At 44.3% G+C, this 24,332-nt stretch overlaps 1 protein-coding gene across 5 annotated transcripts; it reads right to left on the minus strand.

The window, feature by feature from the left end:
• Positions 1 to 11,040: 11,040 nt before the first annotated feature.
• On the minus strand, positions 11,041 to 14,827 carry LOC119325400 (vacuolar protein sorting-associated protein 9A-like). 5 transcript variants are annotated; one of them, XR_005157502.1, is made up of 6 exons: positions 14,388 to 14,827; positions 14,175 to 14,322; positions 13,881 to 14,085; positions 13,094 to 13,354; positions 11,540 to 11,643; positions 11,041 to 11,375 (listed from the first exon to the last, which is right to left on the minus strand). XR_005157502.1 is itself a non-coding variant. In XM_037599154.1 (6 exons), exons 1-5 carry the CDS (start codon positions 14,486 to 14,488, stop codon positions 13,226 to 13,228), a joined length of 504 nt encoding a protein of 167 aa, XP_037455051.1. In that variant the 5' UTR covers positions 14,489 to 14,827; the 3' UTR covers positions 11,397 to 11,643; positions 13,191 to 13,225. The 5 variants fall into 5 exon arrangements, 2 of the variants coding, with proteins under 2 accessions (XP_037455051.1, XP_037455050.1); XR_005157503.1 differs by lacking the exon at positions 11,041 to 11,375 and having other exon boundaries at positions 11,397 to 11,643; positions 13,094 to 13,233; positions 13,313 to 13,354; XM_037599154.1 differs by lacking the exon at positions 11,041 to 11,375 and having other exon boundaries at positions 11,397 to 11,643; positions 13,191 to 13,233; positions 13,313 to 13,354.
• Positions 14,828 to 24,332: the final 9,505 nt, after the last annotated feature.

A 24,332-nucleotide genomic window follows, 5' to 3' on the forward strand; every position in this document is an offset into this window, starting at 1 on the left:
GGGTGCGGCTAGGAGGTGGTGCAAGAGGCCTACCATGTCGAGGGGGGGAGGAGTGCGCGAGTATGAGATCAATGAAAAGAGGGGCGGGAGTGTGCACCTGTGTGGAACCGTATTGGACATAGGGGGGCATGGACGATGAGAAGAGAAGAGGGGAAGTATATATGTGTTTGTGGTAGGCACACTTGGCTAGAGAGGTATATCAACCGGTGTGTGTCGGAAAAGAAGGATCCGGGGGCCTACACACACCACGGGTGGACGACCTAAAGAGAAATAACAAATGTGCGCGATGGAGGGGACACTAAGGGTGGGTCAGAGGGGTCGGGTGTGTGCATGCACGATAGAAAGTTAGCGCTAGCTAGCTACAAATAGAAGATGATCGTTAAGGTGTAAAAGACGAACAAAGATCATAATTCATTATAAAAAAGTGGATACGGATACTTGAATAATATATCATAATGTAGAACATTGATTATAATTTGGGCTAATGTGTGGCTTTTGCAGCTCAGGTCTAAATACTTGTCATAATGTTGGGGGCGGGGCACTATACTTTGTGTGATAAACACGGTGTACGTATGGAACATGGTTTAGATTATGAATATATAGTTAGTACATCAAATGTACTATTATTTGGAATCAACATCAAGTGTATTCAAAAAATAGAATTCGAGTTCATGTAGTACACATAGTTCATATCTATCTCTATAGTAATCATGTGGTGTGTTATTAAGGTAATACACGAATGATGGTTGAAGTTGGCAACAATCATGACTGTAGATTCTTATTGAAATAGAGAAACGAATTCAAATTCAGTTTGAATTGCAGTGGTAGTATAGACATTTGGAATGCACTAAAATGTTGGTATGAGTAGGTTACATGCATTATACAGCAAGCAAAGAAATTTAATTGGAGATAACATGGATTCATACTCCCTCCTTCCATCTATATAGGGCGTAATGCGTTTCATAAGACCGCCTTTGACTATTGACAAGATTAAGAGTACATGACATGCACAATGTGAAAATTATATCATTGAAAGCTCCTTTCACACACGAATTTAACGATGTGCTTTGTGTAAGTTGCATGTCATATATTATTGCTCTAATATTTGGTCAAAGTTAGCATCGAAAAATGCATTAGGCCCTATTTAGATGGAAGGAGGGAGTAGTTTTGAATAGCATTTGTGTAGTAAAACGGGGCAAGACTCTCTCTTTGTGTGGTGTGAATAGTTTTATTTTTTTCGTTTTCTTTTTGGTTGAGGGAAGTGAGAATTGATTTGGTACGTACAAGTACGATATTACACGTTAGGCTAGTCCCTAAAATTCAACCCGCAGCTTGTTATATCCCAAAAATTCAGATATCGTGCTCCCAAAAGTGGGGCCTTCACAACCCGCGCCTTGCTATCCCGAAATTACAACACGCGCGAAAACTCCCTCCAGCTGCCAAATCCCGACACGCGAAATCCCCCGTCTAACCCTGAGCCGAAAGGGCCGCTAGTTCAAATCGGTGGGGGGGTACTTTTGTAACACACCCTACATTTTGGACAAGCGCATCCCAAAGTCATGGTTCACCCCCTCCCATCGCCTCCTTTTCGCCATTCGAAATCCCAGGACACCATAACCTCTCCGCTCCAGCCACGAAACCCCACCCTCCTCCGCCCGCCACCTCACCGCTGCTCAGCCGGAGCCTCTTCCCCAACGACGTCGTCCACCGCAACAGCTCGATGTCCCTCATCCACCTCCCCAGATGAGGATCCGTCATCCATCTCATCGTCCCGCCTGTTCATCCGCCCCATCCTCCACCTCCAAGGAGCTGCTCTGACAATCGCCTCGTCTATCGCGGTTGCTCCATCCCCACTGCATCACCTTAACCTGCTCCACCAGAACCGCAGCATCCTCACCAACTCCTCGGACGAAGGCGAGGCCTACTCGGCGCCACCAAAGAAGTTGTACACTCAACGCATCGCACCTTCTCCTTGACTCGACCTCCCGGCGCCGATGGTGCTCCATCCTACAGCCCCATGGAGCGGCTACCATAAAGCCGGTGCTGCGGGCGACATCTCCACGGCGGCTCTCCCCCAGTGCGAGGCCCCTTTGGCGGCGGCGGCCATACCAGCCAGATCTACTGTTGCTGCTCCGGCTCTCGCTCGCCCGCGCTGTTGCTGCTGCTCCGGCTCTCGCTCGATCGCTCGCTCGCCCAGCTGCTGCTGCTCCGGCTCTTGCTCGCTCGCTCTCGCTCGCTCGCTCGCACTGCTGCTGCTGCTTTGGCTCTCGCTCGATCGCTCGCTCGCCCAGTTGCTGCTGATCTGGCTCTCGCTCGCTTGCTCGCGCTGCTGCTGCTGCTCTCCCCCTCGCTCGCGCTGCTGCTCTGCTCCGATTTAGCTACACTTCACTCGACTGAATCGACTTTTGGGCCAGTCGATTTTCAGGGGGTGGGGGCTCACCGGAGTTAAGGAAGAACCACCCGCAGCAGGGACATGGGCTCGCCGGAGAGGTACCTCACTATCTATCTTAGGGTTCAGGGTAGGGGCGAGGGCCTAGAGGGCTTGCCGAGGCAATGGCGGACCGGCGGTGGGGAGTTTTTTCAGGGCGGCGAGGCGGCGCTGGGGCCGGCGGCAAGGCCGGTGGTGGCTGGCGACTCAGGGGGTGCAGGTTGAAGATGAACTGCAGGCCCTCCCTAAACTACATGTCAAGTGCCTCTCTACTACCATTGCGTTCAGTTTCGACAGTAACATTCCGATTCGACAGTAAATTTCAGTTTCGACAGTTAAGTTCAGAGTCAATAGTTTTTACCTCATCTTTTGTAGTCAGGTGGTTTTTGGTGATGTACATTTGACATATATTTTACATCATCTATTGGAGATGCTATTAGAATCCCACTTGAGATTGACGATGTGTGTCTTGTGCTGCTTCAGCCTTGACGTCTTACGGCTCACCGGAGCTGCTCAACGACAGAACGATCCATCACAGCAGAGCAGTGCCCTGGACGCCGTCTACAGATTCCTCAGATCTTCCTCCTCACCTCCGACAGCCACCTCTGCCTCAACTGCTTCAGCGACCAACCCAATGATGTTGAGGCGACATGGCTACGACAAAGAGGTTGTACACTTGTTGCATCACTTATTACTATACATTCATGTCGATCCATTAGGGCTATTTTGGTTCAGTGGAGAAACATAGCAATAGGGAATTTTCCAATGGCACTCTACTATTCAATTATTCATGCATTTTGTTGAAAGGAATGAAGCAAAACATCCACCTGGACCTACTTTTCAAAATCCTATGCATGAAAAGAAGACCAAGTGCATTAGTGGCAGAATAACATTCTAACTGTACACGCTTTCATATGGTTTCACTTTATTTTAGCCATGTTTCTTTGCATTCCTCTGCTCTTCCAATTCCTGTAAACCAAAGACCCAAGTTGACAGAAATCCCGTGTTTAGAAATGCTCTGTTTACCATGCGCATTCTTATCCTATTCCGGTGTTTTTCCTATCCCTGCGTGTTTAGAATCATGCAAGCCAAATGAGCCCTTACAGAATTACTTCAGTTACAGGTAGGTGTCGAAGGGAACTTTGTGTGGTTTGTCCTGCTCCTTTCGCGACGTCGTCCACCTCACCCGAGCTGCTCCATCGACAGAAGCATCCAGCAAACCAGACATCACGACTCCTGACAGTCTTTCGCCGCCTCAGATCTCCTTCCCTGCCGCCGGCACCCACCGCAACGGCATCACCCAGGCGATCGATGGATGGCTGCTAACTGAACCTGATCGAGTGATTCCTTTGCTACTGCTGCTAATTGAAGCCGATTGATGCTGCCTCTGGATCAATAGTGAGCGTTGCTGGGGGTTTGGATGAACAGTTCCCGGTGGGGGTGGATGAACAGGACCCTGTGGTGTTGCCTCTGGATGAACAGGACCCTGATCGATCGAGCCGGTTGGGGCTGGATGAACAGGACCCCGTGGAGGGCTGGTTGAACAAGACGACCCCGTGAAGGGCTGGATGAACAGTAGACTATGGATGGGTGGATGAACAGTAGCCCATGGAGGCGTGGTTGAACAGGAGCTCGTGGAGAGGGCTGGTTGAACAGTAGCCAGTGGAGTAGCGCGCGGTGGAGGCTGGATGAATAGGAGCCCGTGGATGAACAGTCACAGGTGGAGGCTGGAGGAGGTCGATGGTGGATGAACAGTAGCACATGGAGGCTGGATGAGGTCGACAGTGGAGATGAGAAGTATCCCGTGGAGTCCCGTTTTGCGGTACGCCACACCCCTCCCAATGAACAGGACCCCTGTTTCGACTGTAGCGCTCCAACACAAGTCTGTTTCCTCCGTTTTGGAGTACGCCACACCCCTCCCGATGAACAGGAACCCGTTTCGACTGTAGGAGGTCCAACACAAGTCCGTTTCCTCCGTTTTGCGGTACGCTAGACCCCTTCCGATGAACAGGATCCCGTTTCGAACGTGGCCGGTCGAACACAAGGCCGTTTCATGCGTTTTTTGGTACACGAGGCCTCATTTCCATCGGCTGTTCCATCCAAGCCATCCCGATGAACACGACGACGCATTCCGTTCTGACCCAGCCGGTTGGTTCCCCCATGAACACGACGACGATGTTGTTTCTCCGTTTCGACCCAGCAATGTACACGAGCCCTGGTCGTACGTATGCGTGAGTAGGCGTTCGAGACCCCTCCCGTATGTACGTACGTGGTCGTATTTTCTTTCTTGCACACTGGCCGTTGTACATACGTGTACACGCTATGTGTGCGCCTCTACTACGACACGTGGACGCCTCTACATCGACCAGTATGTGCGTACATGTTCGCGACCAGAATGACAACGCTACCTACGCTTCGACCAGGTGGGTCTCGACTGTCAGGCACTTCCTTGCGTGCGAAGATGTAGCTGGTGGGTCCCGGCAGTCAGGGGGGCGAATCGGTTTTTTTCACGGACGCACTTCCTTGCGTACAAAGATGTAGCTCATGGGTCCCAGCAGTTTAGGGGGAAATGTTTTTTTCACGAAATACGGTTTCCCGTCCGGTGGGTCCCTGTTGTCAGGTGGAGGAATAATTATTTTGCGTGTAATAAGGAGCCAATTCCTTGCGACTGCCATGGACCCAGTTGTCAGCCTATCAACGTGCAGCCATTGACCACGCCGGGACGAGAGCACTAGGGCGGTGGACGACGCGAGGCCTAGGAAGGGGACGACATGGAGCCGGGGAAGACGCGGCAGTGGATGCCCACACGTAGAGGAGTATGAGGGGTGTGGGTGAGTAGAGGGATGGCCTGGCCAGCGGTGGGAGTAGTAGGGGGCAGTGAGGCCTCCGCGGCATCACAGCCGACCATGGGAGGCAGGAGCACGCGGCACGACCGGCGCTGGTTTGGGCGGATGGAGCAAGAAGACCAGAGGTTGAAGAAGCACTATGGCCGTTGTATGGACATTATACGGTCAATGGAGCTAGAATCGTTCATATGGACTAAGTTAGCAAAGCCCTCGTCCCCGTCAACTTAGTAGGCCCAAAAGTCAGCCTCCCACTAAGGTGGGTCCCAGCTAGCAGGGGGACTATTCATTTTTTTTGTGCGTAATAAGGAGGCACTTCCTTGCGTGCAAAGATAGCTGGTGGGTCCGACCTGTCAGCGGAGGGCACATTTTTTTCGCGAAATACAAAGGCCCTTCCGGTGGGTCCCAGATGTCAGGTGGAGGAATCATTATTTTGAGCGTAATAACACTACTGGAATCCACTTCTTTGCCGTCCGCCATGGCAGACGACAAAGGCATGGATCACGGACGACAAAAGCCTTTGCCGTCAGCCAGCGGACGGCAAACCGTCCGGCTGAACACGTGTCAACAAAGGCCTTATTTGCCGTCCGCTTCGTGGAAACGGACGGCAAAGGATTGTGCCGTCAGCCATCCGAGGCCAGCAGACGGCAACAACGATGGACGGCAGCAGTGTGAGGTGAGAGCCGTTAGGGGTTAACGGCATTCTTTGCCGTCCGCTGGCGGATGACAAATAGCTTAGCTAGGGCAGCACTAGCATGCTGCCACGTGGCTAGCTATGCCGTCGGCCAGCAGACGGCATAGATGGCCCTGTTTGCCAGGCCTATTTGGTCACTTTGCTGTCCGCTTGCACACGGCAAAATGTCCAAATAGGCAGCCAGTTTTGCCAGTTTGCACAGGTGACTGCCACATGTCCTCTTTGCCGTCTGCTAGCGGACGGCAAAGATCCTGTATAGCCCCTGTTTTTTTTGTTTTTTCTTAAATTCATTAAATTTCACATAATTTCACAGATATATATATATATATAGACACACACACATATATATGAAAATACGTTTGACAAGCATACCAACACATATACATACCAAATCATATCCCTGCCATATGGATATGATCATCCAACACATGTACATAGCAAATCAAAAGTCCATATGCAACATATATAGCTAGCCAACATATCCAACAACAAGCATACAATGGTTTCATCCATACATGCATATATAGGTAGCAAGTTTCACATTGTTCATCCTACAAAATCAAAACAAAAAGGAAGCATAAAGAGAAGAGTAGACTCCGTCGACGCAAGCTTCCTCATCTAAAGCAAATCTGCAAATAGGGAAAGAAGAAAGTTCGAAGAAGAAAGTAAGGAGAAGAAGAAGACTAGCTAGAAGAAGAAGAAGAACAAGAAGAACAAGAACAAGAAGAAGAAGAACAACAAGAACAAGAACAAGAACAAGAAGAAGAACAAGAAGAACAAGAAGAACAACATTTTTTCTTCTCTTTCTTTTTCTCCTCTCCTCTTCTTTATCTTCTTCTTCTTCTAAGTAAGGTAAGTAAAAATGTCATTTTATTGCTAAGCTAGGTAAAAATGCTAAGTGTAGGTCATTTTAGAGCTAAGCTAGGTAAATAGGTCATTTTGAAGCTTAGTAAGGTTATTATGTCATTTTCGAGGAAAATAAGCTAAGTCTATATCATTTTGGAGGTAACAAAGATTATCATGCCATTTTTGACCTAAGTATGCTAAGTATGTCATAAATGAACTGAATAAGCAAGTATAGCTCATTTTTATGTAACTTAGGTAATTATGCCATTTAGGAGGAAAATAAGCTAAGTATCCATTTGTAAAGCAAAACATTAGAGAAAACTTACCCTCATCACAACAAATATGATGAAGATCGCAACTAAGGTAACAATTGAGCCAATGGCATAATGATACCAAGCCTCATTATCAATGGCATATTTTCTAATCTTCTTAAGCTTCAGGCGCATTGCATCCATCTTCAAGCGCATTGCATTCATCTTCATCATGTGATCATCGATGACATCGACAACATACAACTTCAATGTCATCTTCTCTTCTTCAATTCTTTGAATTTTTTCTTTCAAATACTCATTTTCTTTTTCAACTAAATTTAACTTCTCGACAAGAGGGTCGGTTTCAAATTCTGGTTCACATACCTCCTAGATTAAAATATCTCTATGTCAACTTGATGGCCATAATTGTCATAAATGCGAAATGCAAAAAATAGTTATGAAAAAGAATTTACCACATTCGAATCATAAAGCGGGCGAGGGCCGATGGGGACAGAAATCAAGACCATGGCACTATGTATAAGAAACAATCATACAAAGTAAGAAAATTATACATACCACCTATATAAATCATACAAAGTACAACATAAAAATTTGAATACCTAAGAATCACTATCGGTAATGACGTGCTCATCATCATCATTAATAAATGCATCATCACCATCACTATCGGTAATGGCGTGCTCATCATCATCATTAATAAATGCATCATCATGTGGAAGGCCACCTTTACGTAATCATTCAAGCATTGACAGGTCATCTGCAGCAGTAACTTCTTCTTCTTCCGGCTCTTGTTGTTCTGGCTCAGGGTCGAATTCACTATCGTTGTCTACTTCAATGTTCTGGGGTGGAGTAGAGCGTTTCTTGAAACGTTTTTTGGCAAGACGTGTTTCTTGGAAGAATTCTCCTTCGTCATATGTGTCTTGGTTAACGTGACATTCATGATCCTCTTCATTGTGGGGAGGTGGTCTAACACATGGAGGCACTTCATAAACGACATCCCAACCACTGAGATTTGGAGCACTTTGACACGCCCATGGTAGATAGAAAACTTGGGTTGCCTGTTGAGCTGTAATATAGACATCAAGAACATCCAAATGGGTTCTTTGTTTGATTTCGACTAGCCCTATATGTTCATGAGTCCTTCCAGTCTCCCTGGGCTGGAACCAATAACATCTGAAGATATGATGTTTGGTGGGTTATCACCATAGAATTGAAGTTCATAAATCTGCATCAGATCCGGAGCTGAGCATATGGGAAAACGAACCCAATCTACACATACTCGGGCTGTCCATGGATAACATTGGACAATTCGAAAGAATCACGATTATAAATATGCAAATGCATGCATATTTATAGATGTAACCCTTTCGAACAGGAGACGCATAGTGGTTACGCATACTGATGATTGACACCTAGCTAGCAAGTTTCATCGGCACGAAGACCGGAACAGAGCAAATGAAGGGGGGGAGGAGATGTCATTTGTTCTCACCAACGAACGCAGGGGTAGAGCTCGTCGAACACTAGACCCTCGCAACGACGAAATAACTGCATATTTAAATCGAAAGATGAGTAACATAGCAAGTATTCGACACCGACGGCCACATGTACCCTGCACTAACGATACTTGCTATTTACGGTACCATCGACACCAAGGAACCCTCTAACCCGCTCGTCCCCGGGTAAAATAAATAGCAACTACCATGGGTGCAAGGTACATGAGGCCGTCGGCGCTGAACACTACATCCACATATCCCACAAGTGAAGCCGACACCCGGCGTCCCGCAACAATAGTTCTGGTGGCCGATGACGGTTGAAGACCTTGGCGAATTTGTCTGGCAGCCTCTGCGATGAGGATTAAAGCCAAGTTTTGAAATTTTCAAACAACCAAACCGACTTGAGTTAGTTTGGGTGTTTCAAGTTTCAACACTTAGCTTTCAATCGTCATCTCTGAGGCTGCCAGACAAATTTGCAATGGTGTTCGACTGCCATCGACACCGAGAACTATTGCTACTGGACGCAGGACACCTGTGTCACTTGTGGGACGTGGATGTAGTATTCGACACCGACGGCCACATGTACCTTGCACTAATGATACTTACTACTTAGGGTACCATCGACATCGAGGAACCCCCTAATTAACCCTAAATAGCAAGTATCATCGGTGCGAGATACATGTGGCGCTCGGCGTTCAACACTAGATCCACATACCACAAGTGAAGCCGGCGCTCAGCGTTGCTTTGGGACGCCGGGCGTAGGCATCACTTGTGGGACATGGATGTAGTGTTCGACATCGACGGCCACATGTATCTCGCACCGACGATACTTGCTATTTAGGATCTTCTTCTTCTTTTTCCTCTTCTTAAACCTAGCACTAATTAACCTAAAACAAAACAGGAAAAAACTACACCTAAACCTAGCTATTCTTCTTCTCCTCCTCTTCTTCTAATTATTCTTAGTTTTTTTCATTACTAAACATAAACCTAAAACTAAACTAAACCTAAGACCAAACTAAAAGTAATCTAAACTAAACTAAATATAAAACCAAACTAAAAGTAATCTAAACTAAACTAAATCTAAAACTAGACTAAAAGTAATCTAAACTAAAGAACAAAAAAAACAAAAAAAGGAGGAGAAGAGGGGTGCGACCGGGGTTCACATGCGGCAGGGGTGGGAGGCCTGCGGCAGGCCGGCAGGGCCCAGGGGCGCCGGGCGGTGGAGTTGCTCGCCGACGGATCGGAGGGGCACTGGCCGGGTGGTGGTGGTGACGGGGACGCAGCTCCGGGGCGATGGGGTGGCGCCGGCTGGGCGGAGGGGGCGCCGGGCGGTGGTAGCGACGGGGCCGTAGGCTCCGGGGCGGTGGGGTGGTGCTGCCGCGGGGTGGGGTGGCGGCAGCGTCCGCGCGGTGGCGGGGCGGAGATGGCCGGGCGGAGGGGGCGCGGGGTAGTGCTGCAGCGGGGTGGCGGGGTGGTGCTGTGATGACCCACAAGTGTAGGGGATCTATCGTAGTCCTTTTGATCAGTAAGAGTGTGGAACCCAACGAGGAGCAGAAGGAAATGGTAAGCGGTTTTCAGTAAGGCTTTCTCTGCAAGCACTCAAATTGTAGGTAATAGATAGTTTTGTGATAAGATAAATAGTAACGAGCAACAAGTAAATAAAGTAAATAAAGTGCAGCAAGGTGGCCCAGTCCTTTATGTAGCAAAGGATAATTCTGGACAATTTCTAATAATAATGAAGGAGCTCCCGAGGACACATTGGGAATTATCGTCAAGCTAGTTTTCATCACGTTCATAAGATTCGCGTTCGGTACTTTGATAATTTGATATGTGGGTGGACCGGAACTTGGGTACTTCCCTAACTTGGACAAGCATCCCACTTATGATTAACCCCTATTGCAAGCATCCACAACTACAAAAGAAGTCACTACAAGAAATATGTCAACTTATGACCACCACTATTGGTCACTGAAAGGTCGTGATTTTTCATTTGCGACCTTTTTGTGACCAAAAATAGAAGGTCAAAAGCTGGCAGTCGTAAATTGACTATAGCGACCTTCTCTGTGAGAAGGTCGTAAACGTTTACGACCAAAACAGAAGGTCGTTGAACCCATGACCTTTTATTTTGGTCACTGGCTGTCTGCTCAGGCCATGTCGGATCCGACGTGGCAATCTGACGTGGCAAAACTACGACCAATTGAAAAGGTCATTGATAAGATTCAGCCCGGTCCAATTTGGTGTTTTACATGGGCCGAGCCCAATAATTGAACTTATTTGTATTTTTTCTGTCAATTTTTGTCAGGTTCATGGGCCAAGCCCTACATTCGGCCTTTTTATTTTCTGGGCCTAGGCCATTTTGCATTCCGTTTCATTCAGCCTTTTATTTTTGTTTTTCATAAATGCACAATATTTCAGTCCACTATTGTTTGGGCCATAGCCTTTTTAGAGCCCAAATATTATTCGATCCAATAAACGAACATTCAGCCTTTTTCATTCATAGATTTCAATTTTACACATTTCAACAGCAACGATCAATAATTCTCGCAACTAAATGATCAAATCCAAAAATCACTCTATGAAACTCACAACAGCACATCTGCACAATCCATCAAGTGTACATACAATCAGAAACAAATACAAAGACACCAAAACATGGTGGCAACATCAACTAAAACTATTGTGCAGCAGCAGCCACCTCGATCACAGCAGCAACCACCTCGGTCGCTTGCCTCGCGCTGGCGGAACTTGTAGGTCGTGCTCGCTGTTATAGTCAAGCAACAGCCTCTTGTACTCGAAGGCCTATAAAATAAAATGGATAAGTGATCAAATCCAAAAATCACTCTATGAAACTCACAACAGCACATCTGCACGATCCATCAAGTGTACATACAATCAGAAACAAATACAAAGACACCAAAACATGGTGGCAACATCAACTAAAACTATTGTGCAGCAGCAGCCACCTCGATCACAGCAGCAACCACCTCAGTCGCTTGCCTCGCGCTGGCGGAACTTGTTGGTCGTGCTCGCTGTTATAGTCAAGCAACAGCCTCTTGTACTCGAAGGCCTATAAAATAAAATGGATAAGTTAGATTGATTACTGTAGGTGCAGCACATTTTCTGGAAGAGGCATAAACGAGATGTAGTATCATCACTACATGAAAGGAGCATTATACTTGGAAGGAAAAAACAGCATCCTGTCACCAAGCAAACACTACTTGACAGGAAACACTAGTAGCAGGAAGAGCTAGTTATGCATGATGTCTCAGGTTTAATAAAAGATCAAGACCACAATTTTAACAAGAGATATATAGTCAGTCCAATTGAAAAAAATCTAAACAGTAGCATTATGAATTTAAGTGGAGATGTAGTAGGCAATCAAATGAATATATTCTGGAGACGATGAATGAAATTAGGCAATCAACAGCTTAGGCATGGGGTCCCGGTCGTCGATGGAGAGCATCTAATGCTCCAAATCAAACAAACTGATATGTTTAGCCAACCAAGGGAGCACTAACCAAACTGAGAAGCAGCAGCAGCAGCAGCATCAATTTGATTTGCAAAAGCAGCAGTACAAAAGTTTCAATTAAAGAAAAAGTTTCATTTGGTTTCATTTGTTTCTGGAATTGGAGTGAAAGGGAAGCACTAATAATCATACACTACTGTTGTTGCTGCTGCTGCTTGTTTCATATGGAGGGCAGAGAAGAGAGCAAGAATACTCCTACACTACTGCTGCTGCACTTGCTAACAAGAGCAGTGCACTACACTACTCCTACAATGCAGAAAATTAAACCAAACAGCAAGCAGAAAATTAAACCAAACAGCAAGCACTACTACCTGCAAGTCCTCCAGTAAAATGGTTTCAGTTAATTAACAAAAAATGTTTCAGATAATTTTAATTAACACAAAGAAGAGAGAAGAAGAGAAAAGAAGAAGTTTCATTTATTTTTAATTAACAGTAAAAGGTTTCAGTTCAAGTACTCCAGCAAGAAAGCAAGCAAAATGTTTTAGTTAAATTCACAAAAAAAAGAGTACTACTGCTACAGTAGGTGTGTGTGTGTGTGCTTTCATTTACTTTAAAATGAGACTACTGAAAATTAATCCATATGTTTGCAAAGGAGGATATGTGAAATTAATCCATATTTTTGTAAATGCATTTGTACTCCTTTCATTTACTTTATTTGTAAATGCATTTGTACTCCTTTCATTTACTTTAAAATGAGACTGCTGAAAAGGAGTACTCCTTTCATTTAATTTACTTTAAACTAAGAATACTAAAAAGGAGTACTCCTCTCTTGAGAAGTTGATGTAAATGAAATCCAGGAGTATGTGAGAACATGGCCATTTGTATGATCATTTTTGTATTCATACTCCTCCACTACTACTCCTATACTACTGCTGCCGCACTTGCTAACAAGAGCAGTGCACTACTGCTGCACTTGCTACACTACTGCTGCACTTGAAATAATTCCAGTTATGGAAGCAATATTCAGAAGAGTATAACAAAGAGATGGTACCCTGTTCAGTCCATCAGTTTATTAACATCATGCACAGGAGTACAGTAGATGCATATGTTAACATCAGTATATTAACATCATGCCGAAGAAAGGCCACCTCAAGATCTTTTTTTCTTTCTGTAAGCTTTATCTTCAGTGCCCTGTTATCACCAAAAGGCAATATCAGAAATTATCTGGTAGACTAACAATATCACAAAGCTTGGCAGCGACTGCACATATCTGCAGTGTCCGGTCTTCCAGGCCTTCTTGTTGTCGCCGATACTGCACAAACATTAAGTAACAAACTGATCAGCATACAGAGAGTATAAATTTGACCTCGTAATAGCTCCATTCTACAACTACACAGACCCTGGACTAACAGTCTTAAACACAACACCGTCCAGATTAAACAAAACCAGCGCCAGTCTACACTGTTATGGTCTCGAGCTCATTGATAAATCACTATCCACACATGAGCCAAAGACATGCACATCTCGGACAAGAGGAAACAAAAGTTCAACGACAAAGAGGATCTAGAGCTGTTCCCTGGCAGGCCCGACTCCAATCCCCTTTGCCCCACGATCTGCAATGGTTCCCCTCCTAAGCTGTAAGATAAGCCTCATCATACATATAGATGTAGCACAAATGCAGTAGTACCAGACCAAAAAGGGACGGTAGCACTCAAATTAGGAAGCCTGATACATTTAAGGAACGAGTAGTATACAGTCCTAATACAGTAAAGTGGATCAGCCTACTATTATTAGCAAGCAAAAAGGCTCAGCGTCGGATTTGCAAAACTGAAACTGACCAAGTGTCTGGACGGGTGCTGCCATCAACAGCAAACAGCTGCAGCCTCGTTGTTGAGGACCTTGGGTATGTCGAGGTGATGGGGCCTGACAAAGCGCTGCAAGAGGCCGATCTTGTCCTGAGACCTCGGCGTCGGCGGCCGCGTCCTCCGGCGAGCCTGCGAAAGTGCGGTCGAACAGCTTGGTCATGATGTACTTCTCGAGGCCCTGCTCGGCACGCAGGGGCAAATCAAGCAGAGGCGTTCAACGCGAGGAGCCCGAAAATAAAATTTATGACAGGAAATTGATTCTGAGACCTCGAGCGTGTGGTCGATTTCCTGGTGGGTGGCGTCGGCCCAGAGCGGGTGCCCCCGGATGGCCGCCTCCATCTCCGCGAAGAAGGCCTGGACCCTGGCGTCGTCCGCCTCGGCGCTGGGCTCGTCGAGGGAGATGGAGGTGAGGAAGCTGCGGGGTAAAGCTCCCGGTTTTAGATCAGATCCACGCAGGGGGGCGGGGAGGGAGGGACTGACCTCTTAATGGAGCGGAAGAGGCCGGCGGCCTCCGGGCGGCGCATGCGGTCGAGGAAGCCGTAGAAGTCCACCCGCGATGCCGCCGATGTGGGGCTCTCCATCCCCGCCCGCCCGCCCGCAGCGAGAGAGATTTGGAAGTTTGTCTCTCTGTCGGAGCCGGCAAGAGAGAGAATACGAAGATGCGGATGCGGTTGCGGATCTGGGCCCCGACAGCGCGGACCCCCTCCGCCAACGGCACCCTGCCGCCTGCCGCCATGGAGGGGTTGGCCATCGAGGAAGGGGTCTCAGGCTAGGGTTTCGTCTGGGAGTGGGGAGTGTCGCTCGGCTCGGCGTGGAGGTGGCCGGGATTGGGTCGATCCAGAGAGGAGGAGGAGGAGGAGTCGTGGAGTCGGAGGGTTGGAGGGGATCGATCCATATGGATCTCACCGGACAAAGGGCGCCGGAGGTGGCGGCGGACAGAGGGCGCCGGAGGTGGCGGCTATAGCTGGCCAAATGGGCCGATTTTTTCGGGCCGGCCCGTGAGCACGCGCGGCACGGCCCGCCTTGGGCCAGGCACGGCACGGTCTAAACGGGCCGGGCCCGGCACGCGGCACGCCCTGGGCCGTGCCTGGCCTGGAGGCTGGGCACGCTGGCCGGCACGGCACGCCCCGATTACGTTTTTTTTATTTTTTTTATACATCTATATATGGCCCAATATATAAAAATAGGCTAAAAAACGCTCAATGGGGCAAATAACAGGCTGAAAATATGCGGCCCACAGTGCTAAACGGGCCAACGTGCCGGCCCGTTTACTAACTGGGTCGTGCCTGGGCCTGGGGGCGCAGCACGCGGGCCGGCACGGCACGGCCCGTATAGTAATCGTGCCCTGGCGGGCCGTGCCGGGCCAGGCACGATTACAATGGGCCGGGCCGGCCCGTTTGGCCAGGTATGGTGGCGGCGGACAGGGAGGAGTGGAGCGCTGGGGTTAGAGAGAGAGAGAGAGAGGAGGGCACGAGGGGTTGGGTTGGGTTGGGTGCGTGGGAGGAGTGCGCGTTGTGGGTTGGGCGACGTGGGTGAGACAGGCGGGCCGTTGGATCAAGGAGCATCCGACGGTGATTAGGCACGATCCGCGTGAGATGCTTCTGGACCAATCAGAATGTAGTATACAAGTACTACATTTTGACCATCTAAATTGGTCATAATCGACTAAAAGTAAGGAGCTAAATCATATTGCCTATTTTATGATCTGAAAAATAAATAGAAAAATAAAATACCTTCTCATGTGCCATCAAATTTGACCTTAGTTTTCTGGAATAATGACGAATCAAAATAAGACAAATATCTTTTAAAAGAGTTAGGAGAAATTAGTTTTGTTTAAATCATTTTCCATTTTTAAAGTGTCCAAAATGAGTTTTTTGAAGGACATGCTATATATTTGTTGTAAAATTGTACTAAATCAATTTTTTAAAATAATAGGCCATATATAATGCATAACTGACCAAATGGTTGAGTGTTCAAAGCTTTTATCCACCTCTCGTGAAAAAGATAAATATTCGCCGATTCAGCTGGAAGCGGGTCAAAATTGAACTGTAGCTGCCTTGTACGTTGCTCTTTATTTTTTCCAAAAATTATTTCTAGGTACATAAGTATCTATTTAATCAGAGAAACACCAAAAAAATTCCAAGATTCAACCACTAGCTAGGAATCTCATATTGTGCACAAGGGTGCATCTTGGAATTCCAACAATATTGCCAAAGGAAGTTTTCATTTTCTTTGGACGAAAAAATCATTTTCCATTTTTCGAGTGCCCAAAAGGAGGTTTTTTGTGAAGAACCTATCAATATTTGTTGTAAAATTGGACCAAATAATTTTTCTAAAATACTAGCACATATTTAATGCACATTGACTAAATGTTTGTGTGTAAAAAGTTTGGATCCACCTCTCGTGAAAAAGACAAATTTCCGCCGATTCAGCTGGAAGTGGGTCAAATTTGAACTGTAGCTGCCTCATAGTTTGCTCTTTATTTTTTCCAAAAATCATTTCTAGGTACATAAGTATCTATTTAATCATAGAAACACCAAAAAAATTCCAAGATTCAACCACTAGCTAGGAACGGTCAAGCCCGCTGTTTTGACCGCATTTTGAAACGGGCATAAAAAATTCAAAAAATTGGAAAACCTTCGCATTTGTGTCATTATATGTGACCAAGTTTCCAGGAAAAATAATAAACTTGTAATACGATAATTATTTTAAAAAAGTGTTCTCAGAAATGAGCTATCATGCGTGAAGATTCATGGCTTTCAAGCCAAATGATCAATCTTATGGCCACATTCATGGCATACTTTGTTCAAATGATCTCATATTGTGCACAAGGTTGCATATTGGAATGGCAAACAATGTTGCCTAAGGAAGTTTTTATTTTCTTTGCACGGAAAATTCATTTTTCATTTTCCGAGTGCCCAAAAGGAGGTTTTTTTGTGAAGGACCTACCAAATAAGTGTTGCAAAAATGGACCAAATCATTTTTATAAAATACGAGGCCATATATAATGCAGAATTGACCAAATTTTGGGTGAAAAAAGTTTTGATCCACCTCTGGTGAAAAAGACAAATTTCCGCCGATTCAGTTGGAAACGGGTCAAATTTGAACTGTAGCTGCCTCATAGTTTGATCTTTATTATTTCCAAAAATAATTTCTAGGTACATAATCATAGAAACACCATAAAAATTCCAAGATTCAACCACTAGCTAAGAACGGTCAAGCCCGCGGTTTTGACCGCATTTTGAAACGGGCATAAAAAATTCAAAAAAAAATCAAAAAATTGGAAACCTTCGCATTGTGTCATTATATGTGACCAAGTTTCCAGGAAAAATAATAAACTTGTAATATGGTAATTATTTTAAAAAAGTGTTCTCAGAAATGAGCTATCATGCAAGAAGATTCATGGCTTTCAAGCCAAATGACCAATCTTATGGCCACATTCATGGCATAGTTTGTTCAAATGATCTCATATTGTGCACAAGGGTGCATCTTGGAATTCCAAACAATGTTGCCTAAGAAAGTTTTCATTTTCTTTGCACGGAAAATTCATTTTTCATTTTTCGAGTGCCCAAAAGGAGGGTTTTTTGTGAAGGAACTACCAAATAATTGTTGCAAAAATGGACCAAATCAATTTTATATAATACTAGGCCATATATATATGCACAATTGACCAAATGGTTGGGTGAAAAAAGTTTTGATCCACCTCTGGTGAAAAAGACAAATTGTCGTCGATTTAGTTGGAAACGGGTCAAATTTGAACTGTAGCTCCCTCATAGTTTGCTCTTTATTTTTTCCAAAAAAACATTTCTAGGTACATAAGTATCTATTTAATCAGAGAAACATCAAAAGTTTTCCAAGATTCAACAACTAGCTAGGAACGGTCAAGCCCATCGTTTTGACCGCATTTTGAAATGGGCATAAAAAATTCAAAAAAAATCAAAAAAATTGGAAAACCTTCGCATTGTGTCATTATATGTGTCCAAGTTTCCAGGAAAAATAATAAACTTGTAATACGGTAATTATTTTAAAAAAATGTTCTTAGAAATGAGCTATCAAGTGTGAAGATTCATGGCTTTCAAGCCAAATGATCAATCTTATGGCCACATTCATGGCATGGTTTGTTCAAATGATCTCATATTGTGCACAAGGGTGCATATTGGAATGGCAAACAATGTTGCCTAAGGAAGTTTTTATTTTCTTTGGACGAAAAAACCATTTTCCATTTTCTAAGTGCCTGAAATGAGTTTTTTTTGTGAAGGACCTACCATATATTTGTTGCAAAATTAGACCAAATCAATTTTATAAAATACTAGGCCATATTTAATGCACAATTGACAAAATGGTTGGGTGTCAAAAATTTTGATCCACCTCTGGTGAAAAAGACAAATTCCCGTCGATTCAGGTGGAAGCGGGTTAAATTTGAACTGCAGCTGCCTCATAGTTTGCTCTTTATTTTTTCCAAAAATCATTTCTAGGTAAATAAGTATCTATTTAATCTGAAATACATGGTTTGATGGCGAGACATCGAGGTTTGGATGGTGGCCGAGGGCCCCAACTCTAGAGCGCGTAAGCTCGCATGCCCGCCGCGTGGTCACCGCGTGACCGTGGCGTTGCCATGTGTTCTGGGCGGCCTAGGCATGTCTAGTGGGTTGGGCACTCCCCAGGTATGTGGTAGGAAGAAAATCACAACATAAGATTCTCATGAGGAGACCGATCGATACTCAAACATGAATAAGCAGCCAAGTGTTTGATTTGCGGTACGGGAAATACATATGGCTAATGGGCGTGAGTTTTGGCTGAGGATAACCAGTTACTAAGAAGACCGTCTTCATAAATTGTCACCTCAAAAGAAGGAGCCTAGGTGGTACTTGCTTTACAAAGTACCACACTGGACATAAATACGAATGTTGAAGCTGGCTCAAAATAATGAATGGATTGAGCTGGCATTTGGTGGAGGATGGTTATTTGGGCATAGGAAAGCACTGTAGAAAATGGATACCATTTAGACATGCCAAAGTGGTACTTCCTTCACAAAGTGCTGCTTTGACCAGAATAGGAAAATGAATTTTTTCGAATTATTTTTGAACTAGGCAAGGAATGTTTTTGACATATTTGATGAAGATATGATCCAAAACATTTATGAGAATTTTTTGGGAATTTTTGGAATAATAGAAATATAGGTTGCTTCACAACCTAGGGCAAAAGCTGCCACATGGACATGACACATAGGCAAAACTGATGAGATGGCGCCTAGTCATCACAACCCACCACAATCTACAAGGCTATGACCATCTATATTGGTCATTAACAACTAGAAATAAGGCAGCGGACTAGCACTGTTTGCTTTGTGACCATTTCGTGTAAGGAAATTACGACCTTTCTGACCAAAATGGTCGCAATGGTTTAGGGTTTGGAGCCCCCTGAACAGCTTTTGACCAATTGGTCTGAAATGGTCATAGATCTATGACCAATTCTTCCAGGGTCACTGACAGAAGGTCACTAGTTGACATATTTCTTGTAGTGAGTATTAAGGTAAACCTAACCACAACATTAGACATATGGATCCATAACAGCCCCTAACGAAGCAACGCATAAACTAGGGTTTAAGCTTCTGTCACTCTAGCAACCCATCATCTACTTATTACTTCCCCATGCCTTCCTCTAGGCCCAAATAATGGTGAAGTGTCATGTAGTCGACGTTCACATAACACCACTACAGGAAAAGACAACATACATCTCATCAAAATATCGAACGAATACCAAATTCACATGACTACTAATAGCAAGACTTCACCCATGTCCTCAGGAACACACGTAACTACTCACAAAGCATATTCATGTTCATAATCAGAGGAGTAATAATATGCATAAAGGATCTAAACATATGATCTTCCACCAAGTAAACCAATTAGCATCAACTACAAGGAGTAATCAACACTACTAGCAACCCACAGGTACCAATTTGTGGTTTTGATACAAGATTGGATACAAGAGATGAACTAGGGTTTTGAGAGGAGATGGTGCTGGTGAAAATGTTGATGGAGATTGACCCCCTCCCGATGAGAGGATCGTTGGTGATGACGTTGGTGATGATTTCCCTCTCCCGGAGGGGAGTGTCCCCGACAGAACAGCTCCGCCAGAGCCCTAGATTGATTCCGCCAAGGTTCCGCCTCGTGGCGGCGGAGTTTCGTCCCGTAAGCTTGCCCACAATTTTTTCCAGGGTAAAAGTGATGATATAGCAGAAGATGGACGCCGGAGGCCCACCGAGGGGCCCAGGAGATAGGGGGCGCGCCCTATAGGGGGGGACGCCCTTGTCTCCTGGACAGGGTGTGGGCCCCCTGGCCTATTTCTTTCGCTTAGAAATTCTTATTAATTCCAAAAAGTTGTTTCATGGAGTTTCATGAATTTTAGAACTGTGCAGAATAGGTTTCCAACGTTTGCTCCTTTTCCATCCAGAATTCCAGCTGCCGGCATTCCCCCTCTTCATGGTAAACCTTGTAAAATAAGAGAGAATAGCCATAAGTATTGAGATATAATGTGTAGTAACAACCCATAATGCAATAAATATTGATATAAAAGGATGATGCAAAATGGACGTATCAACTCCCCCAAGCTTAGACCTTGCTTGTCCTCAAGTAGAAGCCGAAATCGAAAAATATGTCCACATGTTTAGAGATAGAGGTGTCGATAAAAATAAAATACGGACATGAGGGCATCATGATCATTCTTATAACAACAACATGTATAAATTCCATCATATAATTTCTTATGCTCAAGTAACAATCAATTCACAATATCAAGTATGGTTCACAAACTTCATTAAGAACTAACAAACTATAATCTCAGTCATTGAAGCAATCGCAATTTATCATAACATCAGAAAGAGTCAACAATAGAGCTTTTCAGCAAGTCCACATACTCAACTATCATATAATCTTCTACAATTGCTAACACTCATGCAATACTTGTGGTTATGGAGTTTTAGACGGACACTGAGAAAGATAGGGGCTTATTGTGTTGCCTCCCAACGTATTCACCTTTAGGTGATGTCAACAATAATAGCCCATGCTAACGAACATCCAATTGGATATGTATATCACGATCTTTCAAACACGAAGAGCTTGCCAAAGGATAAAATGAAAAAGGGAAAGGTGGAGATCACCTTGACTCAAGCACAAAATAAAAGCATAAAGTAAGAACATGAAGTAAAAGATAGGCCCTCCGCAGAGGGAAGCAGAGGTTGTCATGCGCTTTTAGGGTTCGATACACAAAATCTATGGACCTTTATTATGCAGTCCGTCACTTTTATTGCTTCCATAACAAGATCGTATAAAGCTTATTTTCTCCGCACTAATAAGTCATGCATATTTAAGGAGCAATTTTTATTGCTTGCACCGATGACAACTTACTTGAAGGATCTTACTCAATCCATAGGTAGATATGGTGGACTCTCATGGCAAAACTGGGTTTAAGGGTATTTGGAAGCACAAGTAGTATCTCTACTTGGTGCTGGGAATTTGGCTAGCATGAGGGGGAAAGGCAAGCTCAACATGTTTGGAAGGTCAACGACAACATACTTTAACTGAGATGTGAGAAAACATAAACTATTACGTTGTCTTCCTTGTCCATCGTCAACTCTTTTAGCATGTCATACTTAATGAGTGCTCACAATCATAAAAGATGTCCAAGATAGTGTATTTATATGTGAACCTCTCTTCCCTTATTACTTCCTATTAATTGCAACGATGACCAAAACTACGTTCATCAACTCTCAACAACCTTTATGCCTCATACTTTCTACGTGTGAAGTTATTACTATCCACAAGATCAATATAAACTCTTTTATTCTTTTTATCCTTTCTACAAATCATAGCAACAAAGCGAAAGCCCTTGACTCAACACTAATCTTTATTATAGATAGCTAACGGACTCGATTACATAAAGAGATCACAAAGCAAAACTCAAACTACTTGATATCAAAACTTCTAGAACAAGATACTACTAAAAGGATCGGACTAAATAAAATGGTAAAGATAGGAGTGTGATGGTGATACGATACCGGGGCACCTCCCCCAAGCTTGGCAGTTGCCAAGGGGGGTGCCCATACCCAAGTGATTATTTCCTCGGAGGTGATGATGATGACGGTGGATAATCGCACATTGAGCGTAAAAGTTCCTCCAACTTGCGAATAATGCCCTTAAGCCCAGCAATATGATCCTTCAACAGAATATTCTCCTTTGTGAGATACTTGTTATGTATGCGAGCTAACTCAATCATCTTGAAAGTTTCAATCTCTGTTGGAGTAAAGATGTTAGGTAAAGGTTGAGGGATATCTTCTTCTTTCACCACCGGAGCTTGAACCTCCATGGCTTCCTTGATCCCTTCATCCTTGTTGATCTCTTCTGGTTCTTCCCTTTTCAGCTCTATCTTCAAAAGCTAAGCATCCTTGTCTCCCTTGTTGGAGGTGGGTGAAGTCATGGCGCTTTAAATCTGCAACGCAAACAGCTCGAAAGAAAACAGAGGATATTTGCGTGATACGATGGTCAAAACCTTCGGGAGTACATATAATGAATTTTTACCGACCAAAATACATAACGTGCAAGAAAACGGAGTCCGGGAGGCACACGAGGTGTCCACGAGACAGGGGGCGCGCCCTACAGGAGGGGGGGGGGGCAGCCTCCACTCTCCTGGGAGCCTCGTGTCCCTTTCAGACTACTTCTTTCTTCCTAAAATTCTTAAATATTCCAAAACTGATAAAAATTGCCATTGAAGTTGTTTTGGAGTCGGTTTACTTACCGTACCACATACCTATGCCTTTTCGGAGTCTCGAACGTTCTGGAAAGTGTCCCTTATGTATTCCTGAGGGGGTTATGGTTCCAATAATATTAGTTTCAACATTGATAGGATTACCTGAAATATAGTGTTTAATTCTTTGACTGTTTACCACCCTTGGATTTGTGCCTTCAAAGTTGTTGATTTTTATGGCACCAGAACAATAGACCTCCTCGATAACGTAGGGACCTTCCCATTTTGAGAGAAGTTTTCCTGCAAAAAATCTTAAACGGGAGTTGAATAATAACACATAATCTGCTACGTTAAACTCACGCTTTTGTATCCTTTTATCATGCCAGCGTTTGACTTTTTCTTTGAAAAGCTTGGCATTCTCATAGGTTTGGGTTCTCCACTCATCAAGTGAGCTAATATCAAATAACCTCTTCTCACCGGCAAGCTTGTAGTCATAATTGAGCTCTTTAATAGCCCAATATGCTTTATGTTCAAGTTCAAGGGGTAAATGATACGCTTTTCCATAAACCATCTTATAGGGAGACATACCCATAGGATTTTTGTATGTAGTTCTATAGGCCAATAATGCATCATCAAGTTTTTTGGACCAATTCTTTCTAGATCTATTTACAGTCTTTTGCAAAATTAATTTGAGCTCTCTATTGCTCAACTCTACTTGACCACTAGACTGCGGATGGTAAGGAGATGCTATTCTATGATTGACATCATACTTAGCAAGCATCTTACTGAAAGCACCATGAATGAAATGTGAACCACCACCAGTCATAAGATATCTAGGGACTCCAAACCTCAGAAAAATAACTTCTTTAAGCATTTTAATAGAAGTGTTATGATCAGCACTACTAGTTGGAATAGCTTCTACACACTTAGTAACATAATCAACAGCAACTAAAATGTGTGTATAACCATTAGAGGCAGGAAAAGGTCCCATATAATCAAAGCCCGAAACATCAAACGGTCCAATAACAAGAGAATAATTCATAGGCATTTCTTGACGTCTACTAATGTTACCTATTCTTTGACATTCATCACAAGATAAGACAAACTTACGAGCATCTTTGAAGAGAGTAGGCCAATAAAAACTAGATTGTAGTACCTTGTGTGCAGTTCTATCTCCAGCGTGGTGTCCTCCATAAGATTCAGAGTGACACTTACGTAGAATCTGTTCCTATTCATGCTCGGCACACAATGTCTAATAACACCATGTACTCCTTCTTTATAAACGTGTGGATCATCCCAGAAGTAATGTCTTAAATCATAAAAGAACTTTCTCTTTTGCTGGTATGTGAAACTAGGCGGTAAATATTTAGCAACAATGTAATTAGCATAATCAGCATACCAAGGAGCAGTACGAGAAGCATTGATGACCGCTAATTGTTCATCAGGAAAGCTATCATTAATAGGCAGTGGGTCATCAAGAACATTCTCTAGCCTAGACAAGTTATCTGCAACGGGGTTCTCAGCTCCCTTTCTATCAATAATATGCAAGTCAAATTCTTGGAGCAAGAGAACCCATCTAATGAGTCTAGGCTTAGCATCTTTCTTTTCCATAAGATATTTCATAGCAGCATGATCAGTGTGAATAGTAACTTTGGAATCAACAAGATAAGGTCTGAACTT

Source organism: Triticum dicoccoides, chromosome 6B (genome assembly GCF_002162155.2).
Source record: "Triticum dicoccoides isolate Atlit2015 ecotype Zavitan chromosome 6B, WEW_v2.0, whole genome shotgun sequence".
NCBI classification, from domain to species: Eukaryota; Viridiplantae; Streptophyta; class Magnoliopsida; order Poales; family Poaceae; genus Triticum; species Triticum dicoccoides.

Bases quoted from the DNA above. Each gene is read 5' to 3' on its own strand.
- LOC119325400 (XM_037599153.1), bottom strand. From the start codon at position 14,488: ATGGAGAGCCCCACATCGGCGGCATCGCGGGTGGACTTCTACGGCTTC. The intron at 14,323-14,387 runs GTCAGTCCCTCC...TTTACCCCGCAG, and splicing joins CTCTTCCGCTCCATTAAGAG to CTTCCTCACCTCCATCTCCC. The intron at 13,355-13,880 runs GTCAGTTTCAGT...ATGTTTGTGCAG, and splicing joins AGCACCCGTCCAGACACTTG to TATCGGCGACAACAAGAAGG.